Source organism: Procambarus clarkii, chromosome 32 (assembly GCF_040958095.1).
Source record: "Procambarus clarkii isolate CNS0578487 chromosome 32, FALCON_Pclarkii_2.0, whole genome shotgun sequence".
Lineage (NCBI taxonomy): Eukaryota > Metazoa > Arthropoda > Malacostraca > Decapoda > Cambaridae > Procambarus > Procambarus clarkii.
Window position 1 is genome coordinate 10,398,457 of NC_091181.1, and position 19,829 is coordinate 10,418,285.

A 19,829-nucleotide genomic window follows, 5' to 3' on the forward strand; every position below is an offset into this window, starting at 1 on the left:
CACTCATATTTTATTTTGCTATCACTGGAACTTACTTGTCTTAGCGTGACTTTTCATTTGCCAGTGATTATTCATGTTATTTTGTTTGTTGACTTGTCCTGCATATTTTTATGAGATTACCTTTATTCATGTCTTGTTTTCTAGAGTAATTAAAATTTCATTGTTTATATACTTGTGTTTTGTGTGTCCTCCCATTACCTTACCACAGAAGAAAGGACAAACTTTTCTCTTTTTTTTGTGATGTGACGAGGACCTGCCCCCAGCTTTTGAAACAGCCGAACACCAACGTTTTACCGTCACATTACGTAGGGGCCTGTCCGGGAGCTTCACTCAGGTACTGGTGCCAAATAGTAAATTTGGGGTAAGCGTATTTGGCTTTGGTAACGTAGCTCTTCACTATTCAATTTTATTTTCATATGATGCTGTGTGTATTGTGCATTCTGAGAGTAGCCTATGGTGAAGGTGAGACAACTTTGGATTACGTGGTGACTGTAGGCCTCAGTCATTCTCTTAATTGGTCATCTCTCCCTCTGTGTTATTACTCGTGTTTACCATCTTTTGTCCCTAGGATATTTCTCATATTTTCGGCAGATCATCATATTAGTACCCTGGTACTGTGGTCTGTCCCCGGGTCAAGAGCACCTAATCTTCTGCAATCTGACCGTAGAGGGCCATAAAGAGGGCCATAGTTCCTCCCGCACGAACTTTAGTTGCTGAATTGGGACCTCAGCAGCAGTTCTCGTCACCAGTTGACACCTCGCACCCCTACACGTCGGTCAGAGATGATGATATTTACATTGGTAGGGAATTAGCCTTCTTTTTCAGAGCACAAAAGTTCGCTAATTCTGTAAGTATCACATTAATTTCAGTGGGAAAAACTTGCTTATGTCCTATAGAGACTCGGCAAGGTATGCCTACATTCTTGGACTACCTATTTTACTTTTGAGGCAGTTAACTGTTTCATTTGTTTTAGAAACTCAGTTTCGCTTGTTTAGTAGGATTTTCTTGCCCTTATCCTCTTACATGAGTACCGGGTACAAGATTTCCTGCGATCTTGATTTATTAATCATTTATCATCTTGAAATTAACATTAATTGTATAGGTACCAGTTGCCACGTTGTCCTGTTTCTGACATTCACCATATCACAACAGTATATTCGTTGTGCATTTATTTGCTAATTTCACCATGTTTCGTCTTCAAGCTTTCTGTACAGATCCAGCAGGTGAAATAGGGACTTTAAGTCGTGCCAAGAGGACTGAATTACAAACTCTTGCACATGAGTATCAACTAGAAGTTCCCTACCAAGCCAACAAAAATGAAATACATAACCTGTTACTGGATCATCTCTTAGAGGAAGGTAAGATAGACTCTGAAACTCACGAAACTTACTGTATTGCAGATAAAACTGATTTGGCAACGATGAAACTCAAAATAGAGCTGGCCAAGATCGAACGCGAACAACAAAGAGAAGCCCTCGAGCAACAAAGGGAAGCAGCTGCCATAAGAAAGGAAGAAAAAGAACGAGAAGCTGCCTTGAGGAAGGAAGAACAAGAACGTGAGATTACAATACTCCGTGAGCGGGAACGAGTACAGCTTGAAACAAAACAACGCCAATTGGAGATGCAACACGAACATGACAAACAACAAGCAACTCTGGCTATGGAATGTCGTTAACGAGAATTCGCGTTGGAAACTTCACACCTCGCTCAACGCCAGCAAGCTACCGCCAATCTTCCCGTCAGTTTTAATATATCACATGCAAGTAAGTTAATGCCACCATTCGTAGAGACAGAAGTTGATGTGTTTTTTGCCACCTTTGAAACCCTTGCTAATCAACTTAGTTGGCCTGCCGACCAATGGGCAACCCTTCTCAGAGTACATCTTACAGGTAGAGCTGCAGTTACACTCAGTACTTTGGCGTCTGAGAATGACTACCAAACTCTGAAACAAGCAGTGTTGGACGCCTACCTTCTCTCCACCGAAAGTTATCAAAGGAAATTCCGTGACCACCTGAAGCCAAGTACCACTACCTTTCTCGAATTTGCTAATACCAAAAGGAGATATTTTATGAAATGGCTGGAAGCAGCACATGTCTCTACCTTTGCAGAACTCGTCAACCTTATGCTAGTTGAAGAATTCCTGAGGCGTGTGCCGCCTCCTGTCCGTCTATATTTAGCAGATAAAGAAGAAACCGACTACCTAAAGTGTGCTAAGTCGGCTGACACTTACAGCCTCATCCACCGGCTGACACCAGAACCATCCTCCAGTAAGAAGTCTTGGTACAGTTACGAGAAAGTGAGTACCGATCAAGCTGGCTCGCAATTGTACTGTAAGTATTGTAGACTCTATGGACATACCATAGATAAATGTGGTAAGTCTCAATACAAAGGAAACACCGAATCACCTAAACCCATACAGACTCCTCCTAAGTCCGGTAAGCCTGTGATGAATGTTGGTGTTAATGTTAATGATCTTTCTCTTTTCAGTAACCACCTGTATACTGGAACTGTCTCTACCAACGGTTCAAATCCGGAGGGACGTTTCAAACTGAAGATCTTGAGGGACACAGCGGCTCTTCAATCGATTATTTTGAAGTCGGCTGTACCCAATATCGCCTACACCGGAGAAACTGTCTTCATCACTGACCTCACTGCTACCACTCCTTATGCTCTCGCCAGAGTCCACCTGGATTGTCCCTTCGTGACCGGAGAAGTCCAAGTCGCCGTCAGGGAAAAGCCTTTTCCCATGCCTGGAGTGCAACTTCTCCTGGGCAACGACTTGGCAGAAGACCTGCAACCGACCAACCTGATCGTCATGGACAAACCCCAGGTGTGTGCCTCTGTAATGGATAATCCCATCTTTGAGTATGTTCCAGCAAAGGTTCAAGAGAGTGATGAAGTTTCTCCTCCGGTTTTAGTGACCACCCGTGCACAAGCTGCACGACCACAGCCAGCTGACTCTACTGCTACCGCTGTCCCTCAAGACCCTCAGAAACTACCCCCGAATCTGACCAAGTTGGAGTTCCGAAAGTTACAGAGGGAAGAGCTTACCTTGACACCATTATTTTTCCAGGCTGAGACTCAACCTGACAGTATTCCTGGGTTCTTCCTAGAGAACGAGTTGCTCTACCGCAGATATAGACCCAGTAAACTGAAGGAGGAGGACGATTGGGCCAACGTCGAACAACTAGTGATTCCTGCCAGCCTGCGGCCCACTATTCTACACCTGGCCCACGGAGCACTCTCCCACTACAGATTTAACAAGACCTACCATGGAATCCGTCAAGACTTCTACTGGCCAGGTATGGTAAATAGCGTCAAACAGTACGTCAAACAGTGTCATACATGTCAGTTGGCAGGTAAACCGAACATCTCTATTCCCAGAGCACCACTGACTCCCATACAGGTGCCTGCGAAACCTTTCCACAGACTTATTATAGACTGTGTTGGTCCTTTACCTCGGACCAGTTCAGGTAACGCCTATATCTTAACCATCCTGTGTCCTACCACCAGATTCCCCATAGCAGTTCCAGTAAAGAACATTACGGCTGCTACGGTTGTGAAACACTTATTGAAGATCTTCACCCAGTATGGATTTCCAAGGGAGGTTCAGAGCGACTGTGGCACCAACTTCACCAGTGATCTCTTCAAGAAGACACTGGAAGAGTTCAACATCAAACAGGTATTGTCCAGCCCCTATCATCCTGCTTCACAGGGTTCTCTTGAGCGTAGTCATCAGACTATTAAAGCACTCCTGAAGAAGTTTTGTAATGAAACCTCTAAAGATTGGGATAAGCAAATTGACCTGAAAATGTGTATCTTTAGAAGTCTTCCCAATGAGTCCCTAGGAATATCTCCTTATGAGATGCTCTACAGACGTAAGTGCCGTACTCCTCTCAAGGCTTTCAAAGACTCTCTACGTGATGCCACCTTCAGTGAGCATCAGAATGTGCCCCAGTTTCTTCAAAACCTTCAACACATTCTAGAGAGGGTCCACAGTTTTGCCCAAGATAATCTATTGAAAGCACAGGAGAGGATGAAGACTCATTACGACCAGACCAGCAAAGTAAGGAAATTTAAACCGGGAGACTTCGTACTTGCTTATTTCCCTATCCCAGGTTCTTCTTTACAAAACAGGTTTTCAGGACCCTACCGCATCAAGGAGTGCAGAAACAACCATAACTACGTTCTAGAGACTCCAGATAGGCAGCGGAATACCCAGTTGTACCACGTCAACCTCCTGAAGCTATATAACGGTACTCCTCCCACTGTCATGATTAACTACTCTTCCTTTAAAGAGCCATGCATCCACAGTGAGACCTTCCCTGCTTCTCCTCCCGAAAGCACTGACAAGGAGTCAGCACTTTCTAATTCGGAAATCCTAACTGATCTTCCCAACTATTTTCAGGACAATCATAGTGCACCTCTCGTCAAGATCTTCAAAGAACATCAGGAGTTGTTCCGAGATGACCCCCAAGAGTGTAATGTTACCCAGCACGACATCCAACTGCTCCCTGACACCCAGCCGATTCGTCAACCCTTCTACCGAATCAGCCCTAGCAAGAAGGAAGTTATGCGTGCTGAGGTGCAGTACCTCTTGGATCATGGACTGGCTACACCTTGTGAGTACCCCTGGCCCTCACCCTGTATCTGGGTACCAAAACCCCAAGGTAAGGTGAGACTGTGTACGGATTACCGTAAATTAAATAATGTGACTGTCAAGGATGCTTACCCCTTGCCAAGGATAGATGACATTCTTGACGCCATTGGTAATGCCCAGTACTTGTCCCAAGTGGACTTGCTTAAGGGATATTACCAAGTGTGTCTAACAGAGCGAGCCAAATAAATATCTGCCTTTATCACTCCCTTTGGACTTTTCAGATATGAACGCCTTCCTTTCGGACTATGTAATGCCCCGGCCACCTTTCAGAGAGCTGTCAACCGCGTCATCCAGGGCTTGGATAACACCTACGCCTATTTGTATGATATCGTCGTAGCATCCAACACCTGGAGCGAACATCTGCTCCAGCTGCAACGACTGTTCGCCAAGCTCCTGACAGCCGGCCTCACCATCAACCTAGGCAAGTCCACCTTCACCATGGTAAAATGCGTTATCTGGGTCATGTAATTGGGAGTGGCAGCCTAGCTCCGTTAGACACACACATTCAAGCCATCCAGCATTATCCACAGCCTACCACCAGGAAGCAGCTCTTGCGCTTCCTTGGTCTTGCCTCCTACTACCGTATGTTTGTGAGAAATTTTAGTACAGTAGCCACACCATTAATCATTTTAACCAGTCCCAAGCAACGGTATAATTGGACCATGCAGCAAACCGTTGCTTTCGAACAACTCAAATTCCTCCTTTGTTCTAATCCCATTCTCGCCTCGCCAGATATCACCAAGCCTTTCGTCCTTCATGTCGACGCCAGTGGTACCGGCATCGGTGGTGTCCTGCTGCAGCAACGAGGCGAGGAGGTTCTACCTGTCAGCTACTACAGCTACAAGTTGAAACCCCACCAGAGGAACTACAGCACTATTGAAAAGGAGCTACTCTCCATCGTCCTGAATCTCCAGCACTTTGTTCCATACCTACAAGGTGCCAGGTCTACCACCATCTTCTCAGACCACAATCCTCTCCGCTTCTTACATCAAGCACAATTCCATAACCAGCGTCTTCTACGATGGGCTTTATATCTGCAAGATTTCAACCTGGAGATCCGCTATATCAAGGGTTCTGACAACATCATAGCCGACGTCCTCTCCAGAGTCTATGAAGTAGAAGCAACTCCAACTATCACTCCACCACATGAAGACGTAACTTCTTCCGGAACCGCAGGCTTCGGGGGAGAGTTGTGACGATAATCTCTTTCAAGAGAGATTGAGCCTGCTCTTCCCTACATCATTACGTCGTACAAGTACAAGATACTATATAGAAGATACGTCCACCAGTATTGCCAAACGTTTTGCCCAGGAAGCAAATCGTACCCTGCACACCCCAACACCTGGCCACAGCCCGCCGTAACCAGCAAACTGCTCATCCTCCGCCTGCCTGTTGCTGGTTGGCTGGTGTCTCGCCGCACCTGCACTCACCACCACCACCGAGAGTCGACGTCTGGGCAGCAGCACGCCAGACTCGTCAGAATATCATTGTGCTCCTTGGAGTTGACATCTCTCGCTGGTAGACTAAGCCTTGGCTTTCGTGTACTAAGGGAGGTGGCAGCTTGAAGCCAATATTCCAGCACCGCACATATTAATTTATCTTGCTATCATTATTTTTGCATTCTGGTCTTAGAGCAACTTTTCATTGCCAGTAATTCTTCATGTTATTTTGTTTGTTGACCAGTGTTGAATTTTATGAGATTGCCTTTATTCATGTTTTGTTTTCTAGAGTAATTAAAATTTCATTGTTTATATACTTGTGTTTTGTGTGTCTTCCCATTACCTTACCACAGAAGAAAGGACAAACTTTTCTCCTTTTTTTTGTAATGTGATGAGGCCCTGCCCCCAGCTTTTGAAACAGCCGAACACCAACGTTTTACCGTCACAATATATATATATATATATATATATATATATATATATATATATATATATATATATGTATATATATATTTATATATATATATATATATATATATATGTATATATATATACATATATATGTATATGTCGTACCTAGTAGCCAGAACTCACTTCTCAGCCTACTATTCAAGGCCCGATTTGCCTAATAAGCCAAGTTTTCCTGAATTAATATGTTTACTATAATTTTTTTCTTATGAAATGATAAAGCAACCCTTTTCTCTATGTATAAGGTCAATTTTTTTTTATTGGAGTTAAAATTAACGTAGATATATGACCGAACCTAACCAACCCTACCTAACCTAACCTAACCTATATTTATTGGTAAGGTTAGGTTTGGTAGCCAAAAAAAGCTAGGTTAGGTTAGGTTAGGTAGGTTAGGTAGACGAAAAAACATTAATTCATGAAAACTTGGCTTATTAGGCAAATCGGGCCTTGAATAGTAGGCTGAGAAGTGCGTTCTGGCTATTAGGTACGACATATATATATATACATATATATATAACTGAAAACTCACACCCCAGAAGTGACTCGAACCCATACTCCCAGGAGCAACGCAACTGGTATGTACAAGACGCCTTAATCCACTTGACCATCACGACCGGACATAATGAGGTGATAGCCGAGGCTATTTGAACCACCCCACCGCCGGCACTCGGATAGTAATCTTGGGCATAGCAATTTTACCAAATTACCTCATTCTTTGGGGCACACGTGAGGAACACAAATGCGAACAAGCCTGAATGGTCCCCAGGACAATATGCAACTGAAAACTCACACCCCAGACATGACTCGAACCCATACTCCCAGGAGCAACGCAACTGGTATGTACAAGACGCCTTAATCCACTTGACCATCACGACCGGACATAATGAGGTGATAGCCGAGGCTATTTGAACCACCCCACCGCCGGCACTCGGATAGTAATCTTGGGCATAGCAATTTTACCAAATCACCTCATTCTTTGGGGCACACGTGAGGAACACAAATGCGAACAAGCCTGAATGGTCCCCAGGACAATATGCAACTGAAAACTCACACCCCAGAAGTGACTCGAACCCATACTCCCAGGAGCAACGCAACTGGTATGTACAAGACACCTTAATCCACTTGACCATCACGACCGGACATAATGAGGTGATAGCCGAGGCTATTTGAACCACCCCACCGCCGGCACTCGGATAGTAATCTTGGGCATAGCAATTTTACCAAATCACCTCATTCTTTGGGGCACACGTGAGGAACACAAATGCGAACAAGCCTGAATGGTCCCCAGGACAATATGCAACTGAAAACTCACACCCCAGAAGTGACTCGAACCCATACTCCCAGGAGCAACGCAACTGGTATGTACAAGATGCCTTTATCCACTTGACCATCACGACCGGACATAATGAGGTGATAGCCGAGGCTATTTAAACCACCCCACCGCCGGCACTCGGATAGTAATCTTGGGCATAGCAATTTTACCAAATCACCTCATTCTTTGGGGCACACGTGAGGAACACAAATGCGAACAAGCCTGAATGGTCCCCAGGACAATATGCAACTGAAAACTCACACCCCAGAAGTGACTCGAACCCATACTCCCAGGAGCAACGCAACTGGTATGTACAAGACGCCTTAATCCACTTGACCATCACGACCGGACATAATGAGGTGATAGCCGAGGCTATTTGAACCACCCCACCGCCGGCACTCGGATAGTAATCTTGGGATTACTTGGGATTCGCATTAAAAGAGACTAGCGTCGTCTATGCCTTCAAATGCCCTCTTGGGGACTGTAAGCTCCAAAAAACCCAGTATATAGGCAAGACAACAACATCTCTTTCTAGGCGTTTAACGATGCATAAGCAACAGGGCTCCATTAAGGAACATATAATCTCTTCCCACAACCAAACCATCGCCAGAGAAATCCTAGTAAACAACACAGAAATCATCGATAGATACAACGATAGCAGGCGGCTTGACGTTTGCGAGGCACTACACATCAAGAAGTCAACACCAGCAATCAACAGCCAATTATTGCACAACTATATTCTACCCACCTCAAGACTCCGCTCCAATACAGAAGCATCAAGAAATATGGACCAATAGGCTTTCTACAAACACTTCTATTCAATATCCATTGTTTCGTGTTCTATCTTGTGTTGATGAAATTAATACCCTATTAATACTCTTGTTCTGTCTTGTGTTGATGAAATTAATACCCTATTAATACCACATCTTGTTCTGTCTTGTGTTAATGCCACATCACCCCTTCCACCTCACTCAAATGTAGATATAAAATCGGAGATGCGTAAGTTCTATTCAGTTGTGTATTTGTGAACTAAAGTCTTTGAAAATGTAATAAGTTTTACGAAACGCGCTCGTGTCGCGTCAGACTAGAAATAAAAATGAATTTTGGAGAATTGATTTTTGATTTACCTCCAACAGTGAAAAGAAATGTACGAAAGATTGAGAAAATTCGTGTTAGAATTATTAATCTTACTTTTTCGGTCATATTTAATAATATATGTCTACAGGAAAGACTGCTACCAAAATATACTAATATATATATATATATATATATATATATATATATATATATATATATATATATATATATATATATATATATATATATATATTATATATATATATATATATATATATATATATATATATATATATATATATATATATATATATATATATATATATATATATATATATATATATATATATATATATTGGACTGCAGAATTGGATATAGCAATAGCATTGTTACTATTGCTAATTTTCTTATGGACAATTTCCATTGTATATAAATACCTTCTCCTCTTACCACTTAAAATATGATAGATAGAAACACGATATCGCTTATCCATTCAATTTTATTTTTATACTTCTGTCAACAATGTAACACATTCAGGAATATACACTTGACACTAAGGACACACGTATATTATGTTTACTTGAGAGAAAAGACATTTATAAGTGTAGGTTCATTTTACCCTATGGTTAAGTTGTCCTTAATCTTATAGAGCGACTCAGAATAAGGTGAGGTGATCAATTGCTTTATAACTTCAAGTAATTGTTGTCTACAAGTTCAATTATTTTCCTTCTGGATCACAGGAATACCATCAAACAATTATATGTTCGATGTTGAATTACTTTAATGTTAATTTCTGGTATCAGCTTTCGAATGAGTATAGTATCAACTATTTCAGAGCCCCCTTCGATTTCTGATGCATGTGATAATTGATGTGTGATGATTAAATTATTATCATCTAATAATTTAATCCCAGCTGGGGAATCCCAAACACTGGGGATTCCCCAGTGTTTTCCACTGGGTGATTCCACTGGGTGATTCCCAAGTGTTTCACCAGGTACTAGTGAAATACTGGGGAATCTGCAGTGGCATAAATAATGCACAACCCGAGGTCGCTGTAGTCAAGAACACGTTTCTATTGAATTTATAAATATTTCATACTAGGTTATAAACCAAGAAAAGTGATTCTGCACTTAGTGTAACTATAGTGTTATCTCTGTGTAAAAAACTATTGGATAACGCATGACAACAAAAGTCACTGTAACCTACTTAGGATGGCGTACGATTGTTACAAGAATAGCAAGGGATCACTGAGTCCGTGAGACGAGAGGTGCCCTACAGCTGAGGTGCTCTACACCCACACGGAGTGACACACCGCTTGGGCTGCACTTCTTACATTTTGCTACGAAGTTAAGTTATAATTTTCAAAGCTTACTACAGGAAAGTATAATATTTTCAGTTTTTTTTTTCTTTTGCATTTGAAGGAACTGTCTACTCTTGTTTTGTTTATTTGATTGGGTTTGGTAAGACAGTTTCTTTTAATATTTTATCAATTTGATTGTAAGAGAACTATTCTTCTAGATTTTGTTCTTCTCGTTCTTTTTGATAGGTCTATTTCTCTTACATGTGTTTGACTGTCCTACATAGTGCATAGTCTTCCGGGTGGTGCCCTCTATTTATAATTACCTAAATACTTTTGAGCCTCAGTTTACTTGTATAGGTTTTGTCACCTCGTATTCGGATGAATCCTTGTTTCTTTAATATGTCATCCACGATCTAAGCTAGTGATAATCTACTTTGCCACTCTTTGCTATTCATCAGCCAAATAGTTCCAGTGTTTCTTTTAATCCGGAAAATATAAACCGCAGAATCATGCTATTATAGCTTGCTTTGAGTTTCCAAATAACTCTCAGAACTTGAATGGAACAAAAACTTCTAACTGCTGTAATCCTTTGTCGACCTGTCACTCATGACTGCTGAAACAAAAATTAAACTCTTGATTTGTCAAAACAAATCCCAAAACATCTGAGAATTGGGTCTGCAGAACTCATTCGATCAGGGTTCTACCTCTAATTTTATTGATCACTACAACGGTGTCAGTCCCTCCTGATTTGGCTGAAATGATCACATGATTAAGCCATGGATACTTAAAAGAAAGTTCTATGAAATGCCAATTTTTTACAAATAGACTAACAAATGGAAATATTAAATTAACAAGTATTAAAACAATTAAAACATAATGCTGCTCTCCTAATACGACTGGAGTGATACCGTAGGCCCAAGGAAGAAAAGGAAGAAGACATGTAGGGGGCGCCATAAGCACAGAAGGCTAAAGACTCCGTAACATGACCCAACAGAACGCGAAGTCCAGCACCATCATTCCTGGCTTCTGGTCTGGTGATGCTGGGAAGGGTGCTGCTGAGGCGAGGAGCAGCGGTGCGCGATGTTCTCCCCCAGCAGGGTGAGGAACGCGATACCAAATCCCAAAAACAATAAGTAGAAGGCGCCCTGCACGTGTTGCATCCCTAGCGCAATGTGGCTCTGGTCGTCCTGCAAAATGAATGGTGATCAATAAAGTTTCAGCTTTGATTTTCGTTGAAGAACTCATTGATTCATTTTATTTTTCCCTAAATTATTCATAATTATCTAACTCTTATTTTCTTATTATCTAACACTTCTATTTTGGCACTTCTTTATTTACTTCTATGAAAGTCTACCATATTCCTGTTTTTCTATTTACTGCTGTGAAAGTGTTCTCTTTTCCCACATAATAATTTGCTACTATTTAAGTGTTCTATTTTGTCACTTCTCTGTTGACAATTTACAAAGTGTACTAAATAACTGATATTACAATAACGTGATGTCTAGGAGAAAATCCTAAATCACGATGTTGGTTTAATCCCTATCCTGATACAATGACTTTCTCAAAGTCAGTTATTTTCCCACTTATTAATTTACTGAGAAGTGCTTCTGTCCTGTCTATATTTATACACACTTTTTGTCTATTATTCAAAACCCAAAAATTGCTGACATTTTTGGTTTCATAATTGATATTTTAAATTGATAAAACGCTGAATCATATGTTTATAAAATTTTGTAGATATAATTATATTACCACTAATACAATTTGTTTTCGTAATTTATGAATGTGTCATATATTTTAGTAGAATAAATATCCAAGTGCTTAGAAATTAATTATTTTTAATTATACTTACATTTTAATATTTTAAATTGCTATTAACAAATGCACAGTTTGCAAAAATAATTTATTTATTCTGCATATTGCCAATTTAAAGACTTTGATGTTGTGATTAGTGTTTCCAGATGCTTAAGGTGTTATGAGATGTTTACCAGTGATGGGTCTCCGACAACAGCAGGCGAGCCTAGTGCTTCTCTCGCTCTGTTCTCCCTCACACGCCTCGCTATCACGTCTTTAATCCAGAAACTTATGATACCAGCATCTTCCAGTCTGGATAACAGCTGAAGAAAACGAGGGTAGAATGGCGCACCTTTCCTGATAAAACAACACAGCGGGTCTATAAATATCATATTCATAGTTTTGTCTTAATGTTACCATGCAATGACATATGCAAAAATACGTTACCAGCCAATTGGGTCAGCTGCATTAAGCAGTCTAAGTGTACAGGACACACATCCACTGATAGTCACGTCAATAAAAGAGATGATGTAAAATAATTGGTATATAAGGAAGACCCAGATCAGATGCACTATCGCTGGTGTAAACAAAGACATTCCCGCTCCCCCGGTGGGTGCCAAACTGTGAGGAAGAAGAGAAGCTGAAATATTGGAATTGAGCCACGTTTGATCAAAGATTAATTAATCTTATACAACTATCCTGGCACTATAACTGCAGCATAACTAAACATTTACGAGAATCCGACCCACACCAACTAAACAACAAAAAGTGAAAACCTGAGTGCTGCTTATATAGTTCATAAAATGAAGAAAAACATCCTAATACTCTGGAATATATAAATCACCCTGAATCACAATCACTCTTGGAGCACTTTACGGGTCGAATGTTAGACAAATTTTCTGAAGTGTCAAGGAAGGAGCAATGTTTGGAGGCCTGACGTTCTTTCAAGATTATAATACATCCTTAAGCAAAATGAATCATGTATATAGAAGTGCCACAACCAAATGCCAGAAGGTTCCGATGTCCACTCTGCTAGTATAGGAGAATATATTACACTTGTAATTAAAGTGGTAAGACTCGAGAAAGGAGAACAAGATGAAATCTAAAAAAGGGTGATAATAAACAAATTGAGAGTAATTAGTGAGAATGCTATAGGAAAAATCTGTATGACAACATAATAAAATATATAATGGGACAGATTAATCAAATGATTAGAGACACAATGTTGGAACATTTCTCAGCGATGGAAAGAATATTTGAGTAAACATAACTGATAGTTCAACAGGCTATACAACGATGCTAAAGCAATAGAGAATTTATTTTTTTAAAGCTAATTATTTCAAGAACTCTCATAAGCATTATACAGAATTTAAAATGTTCTTGAAAAGCAAGACTGAAGAAGTAGGACAAGAAGACCTGGAATGGATATACTTGCATTATAACAAGATAATGCTACAATCACCGAAGCTAAGAACCCTCGATTACTAGAACTAGAACAGATTACTAGACAACCAAATTAGGAGGAAAATCACCAATAAACAATCAGGTGGTAAGAAATACCATGGTAAGTGGAGAGCTAATGATGAACGTATTTCAATATTTAAGTGAAAGGTTGTAAGGAATGTTTTGTTCAGCTGGAGCGACAACCAGGCATGAGTGGAACGGCATCTCCAGAGACGGAAGTGAGCGTGGTAATAGTTATAGAGTGAGAGTCAAGTTACCAGCCGCAGAAACTTCACCAAACTAAAGCATGAGGACCTGATATGGATCCTAAAGGAAACTACAGTCAACGTCTTTGAAGGACTTACATTGATTATAATGAATCATTGGAAATGAGTGGTACAGAGTGGTAGGAAAAAGGTACTTGTCACGCCAATACACAAAATTACGGGAAGTCAGGAACCACTCACCTACTTGAATTCTTACCAATTATACCAAAATATAACTGTACGAGTTTGTATAATGGAAAATCTCAATGGAACTAATTTAAATAAGCACTATCACTAGTTCAGATTGGCGAAATTTAGTCTGATAAGCCTGTTAGAGTATGCTATTCAACTGGAAGAAAACCTTTGACAAATTCTCACGAAGAAAGCTCTTGTAGAAGTTAAGTAACTAGCCTAGAGTAATTGGAAATTGAAATAGTGATAAAGTAAATGGAGAGACTACCTTAAAAAAGGTATATGGAGAGTAAAAGCTGTGAGTTGAAAATCGAATTGGAGGAAGGTAGTGCAATCCCACATGATTTGGTGCTAGAATCCATGTTTTCCTTAGTACATATAAGTGACATGACTGAAGAACTAATTCACATAAATTATTTTCCGCTAATGAAATATTAATAGGAGAATCAGGAAAATAAAAAAAAAACAGAAAGATGCTTCAGTAGGACCTGGACAGGATGGTAAGACCATGAGTTACTGGACATCACATCAGATCAATACATGGTAATGAGGATGTAAACAAGGAACACGTATAAGTAGGTCGAAAGTGCAACACATAATAAATAAGAAGCAAATGCGCATATATCACCAAACTTATTACTGAATAAAAAAAAAACAGATCAACATCAGCAGTGATGCAACGCTGGCGAAGATAAACACACCCAATGGGAAATTTGACGATAATACTTTCAGAACGTTCTGTACAACTCAAGTCCGACCTGTACTGGAGTATGTAGTACTAACGTTAAGCTCTTCCCATCAACTATCAAACAAGGATTCATCAATAAAAAAAACTAGTTACAAAACAAGGCGAGCATAAAGAATTAACTCTATTATAATTAGGAAAAAGAAAAAAAGGGGACATAATTTAGACATAACAAGTTCTAAGTGGAATTGATGAATATTGAGAAAATGTTAAGGTAGCAACCTAATGATAGGACACGCGGTGGAAGCTAGACATATTTGGCCAATATGGAGGAGAGTAAACACTTTAGTAAGTATACTGTAAGAGCAGTTTCAAATGGAATAACAGGAAGGGGGGGGGGGCAACAGAAGCTATAGCTACAACAGCAGAGATAACAAAATGTAATGGTGTCAGGCGTCATTGTGCTAAAAGACCGACACACAATTCTCACCTGAAGCCCCATCCAAAAGCAGCCATTACAGAGAAACCTTTCTTGCTAATGAAGAAGGGCGTGTTTCCATGGTGGTCCGTGTAGCGGGAGGCCACCATGATGCTCACGTAGTTCTCGAAGTCAATCAATGTGTAGCGGCCGCCCAGGACCTTCTGGAGCGCCCTGTCCGCTTCCTCCACCTGAGGCAAGCGAATTTAAAAGAAATTCATTTATCGTAAAGTAGTTATTAGGGTGAATTAGTAGTTATTAGTATGGATATAGAGACCTGGGAAAGAATATCAAGCTGGAGTGAGGTGGCTGCTTATGCTATTCAGTAGGAAGAAAACCTTTGACAAATTCCCACGAAGGAAGCTCTTGTAGAAGTTATCCTACAAGAAGCTCTTGTAGAGGTTATCGATAAGTTATCACTTATCGATAGTCGATAAAATATATGCTGTGAATGACTGCTGGAGTGTGGTGGTGGTGTTCAGCCGTGGTGCTATGTGGGTGACACACCTAACAAACTGACTAGTAATACCCGTGTTTGCCATTAAGAACGAAAATATTACAATATTAATTTAGCGTTTTCTCCTGGTTGATGCCTCCGCACCCAGGGAAAGCGGGGAACAATAATACTAATGACGATAAAAAACAAATCACGGGATAATGTAGTTCTTGGAATAAAATATTATATACCTGAAAACTCTCCTTTGACTTGGAAAAAGAATGTTGATTAATTACGAGGCTATTTCCACCGTCAAGGATGGAATGTATACTCCGCAGGGAGCAGGTCTGTCCTACAAGGTCGGCGTTGTATCCTCCATGGTTATAATTAGATTAAAAAGTTATGTGATATCAAATCGTGTTAAGAAGAGTTTTTAACGTTCATTTAATGTTTGTTTTTGACCGCACAAAACAGTAAATGAAAATATATACCTTAATTCATAAACAGTTACTGTGCGTACATGTGCTAAAATATTTAATAAATCATGGTAATAAAAATTATTATGAGTGCTAGTTTGGACTAACCTCCCAATTCTTGAATATTTTCTTCACAAGTGGGTCATCATGCTTGGAAAAATATTCAAACGGTACTCCTTTAAGGAGCCAGGGTTCGGTAGCCCACTTCCAGCTCTTCTGATTGGCCAGGTCTTCTAAGGTCTCGATGGGCCGGGTCTTGCCTTGGACGGTCATGTGGGCGATCAGGGAGGAACTGTAGCAAGTTGTCATGACCAGACAGAACACGAGCCACCACCCCACCAACAGCTGCATCAAGAATGAGAGAGACATGGAGAAAGATGATCAGAGACAGACAGGCAGAGACAAAGAGAGACAGATAAATAAAGACAGAGAGACAGGCAGAAACAGAAAGAGACAGACAGAGACAAAGTAAACAACAGAAAATGAAAGAGAAAAGTCATATAAAGGCAGACAGATGAAGAGACAGATAGTCGATAAATATGGATAGATGGATAGATAGTGTCGGAAAATCCGACACCATTTCATAATCACACAGATAATAGCTGTATTGTATAAACAAGTTACCCATAGAAAACGTAACTTGTAGTGGAATTACCGTCTAAAGAAAACGGGATATCATCACCACATACTATTATAAATCACCACCTATTATGGTGGGAATTATTCTTAAATACATTAGTCTTTGGACTTTACCATCATAAAAACATCTCATATAAATTAACTTAATTATCAATATTAAAGTAGAGTAAATGTGACCCTTCTATCACTTTCTGAAATCTGGACAATGTAAGCCAGGCATCAGGGGAGGAAGGAGGGCAGCCATTGTTGAGACTAGACCAGAGGCTCACACGGGAGCAAATTCGGCTCCTGTTAAATTTACTTGGACGTAGTGTTATGGAAACTAGAAGTGTACCATTATCAACACGCTGTCTACAAATCAAGTTAAGTGTTCTTTCCGAAACCCATGTATCTTCATTTTTGGCCATTAATGTCATTATATAGGGTGAGCCGGTTAGAGCACGTGGAGGCCTCAAACTAAAGGTAATTAAGCCAGGTCTTTATTGTTCCATGTACAGTTTTCTCTGAAATACTTGTCATATATAGGATTCTGGCTTCACAGCTAGCGCACTTTTGACAGGTCAAGACGAGGAAGCAAGATTTTGTGCACCAGTTACTGGGTGATGGAAGCTACCTCAAAGAGGATAATTTGGTGTCTACACCCTAGTTATACCTGGTGGACTAACCTGCTGTACTATAAGATAAGGAACCTCTTCAATGTATGTAGTCTAATTCTGTAGTTTGATTGGCTGCATATATAAATTTAATAAACCCCCCTAATGTGTAGAGGATCGATTTGTGAGATTATGAGATTATTGCAGAAATACAGTCCACTTATCATTATACAAATTGCTATCGAAGTATATAAATTAACGTAAATATAAATTCATATAAATTAAATAAATATAAATCTCACAGGTCGGTTCCCACAGACAGATAGATATATTGATTGATGGATAGGTAGATAGATAGATAGATGGCTGGATGGATACATGGATAAATAGAAGGATGGATAGACGGACAGATACTAGAAGGGGAAGGGAGGATGACGTTTCGGTCCCTCCTGAACCATTTCAAGTCGATTGTGACTTGACGTGGTCCGTCCTGGACCACAATCGACTTGAGACTGATCCAGGACGGACCGAAACGTCGTCGTCCCTTCACCTTCTAGTGTGTGGTCTGGTCAACATTCTTCAGCCACGTTATTGTGACTCATTGCCTGCATACGGACAGATATATTGATAGATAGATGGATAGATAGACTATTGGATAGATAGGTGTAAGGACAAATGGATAGATAGATGAATGAAAGAAGTTCGATGGTGACGTTACAGTTAATGAAGGAAGAAGCAATGTGGGGCTACAGTCAGTGAAGGAAGATGTAAGAGGAAGTTAGAATACAATAACATGAAGGAAAATTGAACATGTAGTCACAATTCCCAATGATTAACTCACTCGTCCCGAGTTGCTAGCGGAGATATCCGAGGGCAGGTTCTGGAGGAGGGCGCCCAAGCTGTACAGGAGGGCGGTGGTGAGCTCCACCCGACGCCCACCAGCCACCCACTGCCACGCCCGCTGCAGCAGCCACAGGCTCACGCCCCACGCCCCCACGCTCACCAGCAACGCCACCCACAGCTCTCCTGGGGTAATGGAATGGGGTAGGTAATGTCAAGTCTCTACGGGTTTAGTGCTCTAAAAGCGACAGATGATATAATGACCCATCCAACTGACCCTGCTCGTTATCACTCATAGAAGCGTACAGTATTCACTCCTAACTGCCTTATCAAGAGGCCTATTTGCACACTTTGTATATGCAACTAGTCATATACAATATTAAATATTCTATATTACCTGTGTAAATCTATATTTACCTTAAATTTCAACAGTAAATTTCTGCAGATAGACATTTCACAAGAGAACATTTTTTTCTGGAATGTAAGTGAGGTGTTGCACGGAGTTCACTGTACACTTGGTGTTATGAAGCTGTGGATGACTGGCTGTGTGTGGTGGTTGTGCTACTGTGGATAACTGCTAGAATGTGATGGTTGTGTTGCTGTGGATAACTGCTGGAGTGTGGTAGTGGTTCTGCTGTGGATGACTGCTGGAGTGTGGTGGTGATGCTGCTGTGGATGACTGCTGGAGTGTGGTAGTTGTTCTGCTGTGGATGACTGCTGGAGTGTGGTGGTGATGCTGCTGTGGATGACTGCTGGAGTGTGGTAGTGGTTCTGCTGTGGATGACTGCTGGAGTGTGGTAGTGGTTCTGCTGTGGATGACTGCTGGAGTGTGGTAGTGGTTCTGCTGTGGATGACTGCTGGAGTGTGGTGGTGATGCTGCTGTGGATGACTGGTTGAATGTGGTGGTGCTGCTGTGGATGACAGCTGGAGTGTGGTGGTGCTGCTGTACTCACCTAGTGAGTACAGCAGCACCTAGTTGTGTTTGTGGGGGTTGAGCTCCGGCTCTTAGGTCCCACCTCTCAACAGTCAATCAACTGGTGTACAGATTCCTGAGCCTACTGGCCTCTATCATATCAACATTTAAAACTGAGTATGGAGTCAGCCTCCACCACATCACTGCCTAGTGCATTCCATCTGTTAACTGCTCTCACACTGAAAAAAGTTCTTTCTAACGTCCCTGTGGCTGATTTGGGAACTCAGTTTCCACCTGTGTCCCCTTGTTCACGTACCACCCGTGTTAAACAGATTATCTTTATCTACCCTGTCAATTCCTCTGAAAATTTTGTAAGTAGCCATTAGTAGGTAGTAAGGGTAGTCTCCCCCTACTGTTCTGTCTTCCAGTGTCGTGCGGTGTATTTCACACAGCCTTTCCTCGTAACTCATGCCGCTGAGACTTGCCTAGTGGCATACCTCTGAACTTTTTCAAGCTTCGCCTTGTGCTTGACAAGGTACGGGCTCCATGCTGGAGCCACATACTCCAGGACTGGTCTTACATATATGGTATACAAGGTTCTGTGTATTCATTACACAGGTTCCTGAAGGCAATTCTGATGTTAGCCACCCTCGCATACGCCGCAGATGTTATTCTTTTGATGTGGGCTTCAGGCGACAGGATTGGTGTGATATCGACTCTTAGATTTTTCTTTATGTCCGTTTCCATGAAAGACTTCATCTCCCATTCAGTATCTTGTGTCTGGCCTCCTATTTCCACTGCCTAATTTCATTACCTTA

At 41.0% G+C, this 19,829-nt stretch overlaps 1 protein-coding gene across 1 annotated transcript in view; it reads right to left on the bottom strand.

Annotated features, from left to right (window-relative positions):
- Positions 1-10,911: 10,911 nt before the first annotated feature.
- LOC123759257 (glutamate receptor ionotropic, delta-1-like) overlaps positions 10,912-19,829 on the bottom strand; it is a 73,287-nt gene continuing 64,369 nt past the window's right edge. Inside the window, exons 3-7 of the mRNA XM_069334969.1 lie at positions 18,100-18,284; positions 16,135-16,371; positions 15,127-15,305; positions 12,245-12,407; positions 10,912-11,443 (exon numbers count right to left, since the gene is read on the bottom strand). Of these exons, the coding sequence (XP_069191070.1) occupies positions 11,270-11,443; positions 12,245-12,407; positions 15,127-15,305; positions 16,135-16,371; positions 18,100-18,284 (938 nt within the window). The 3' untranslated portion in view covers positions 10,912-11,269. The remainder of the gene's footprint in view (positions 11,444-12,244; positions 12,408-15,126; positions 15,306-16,134; positions 16,372-18,099; positions 18,285-19,829) is intronic.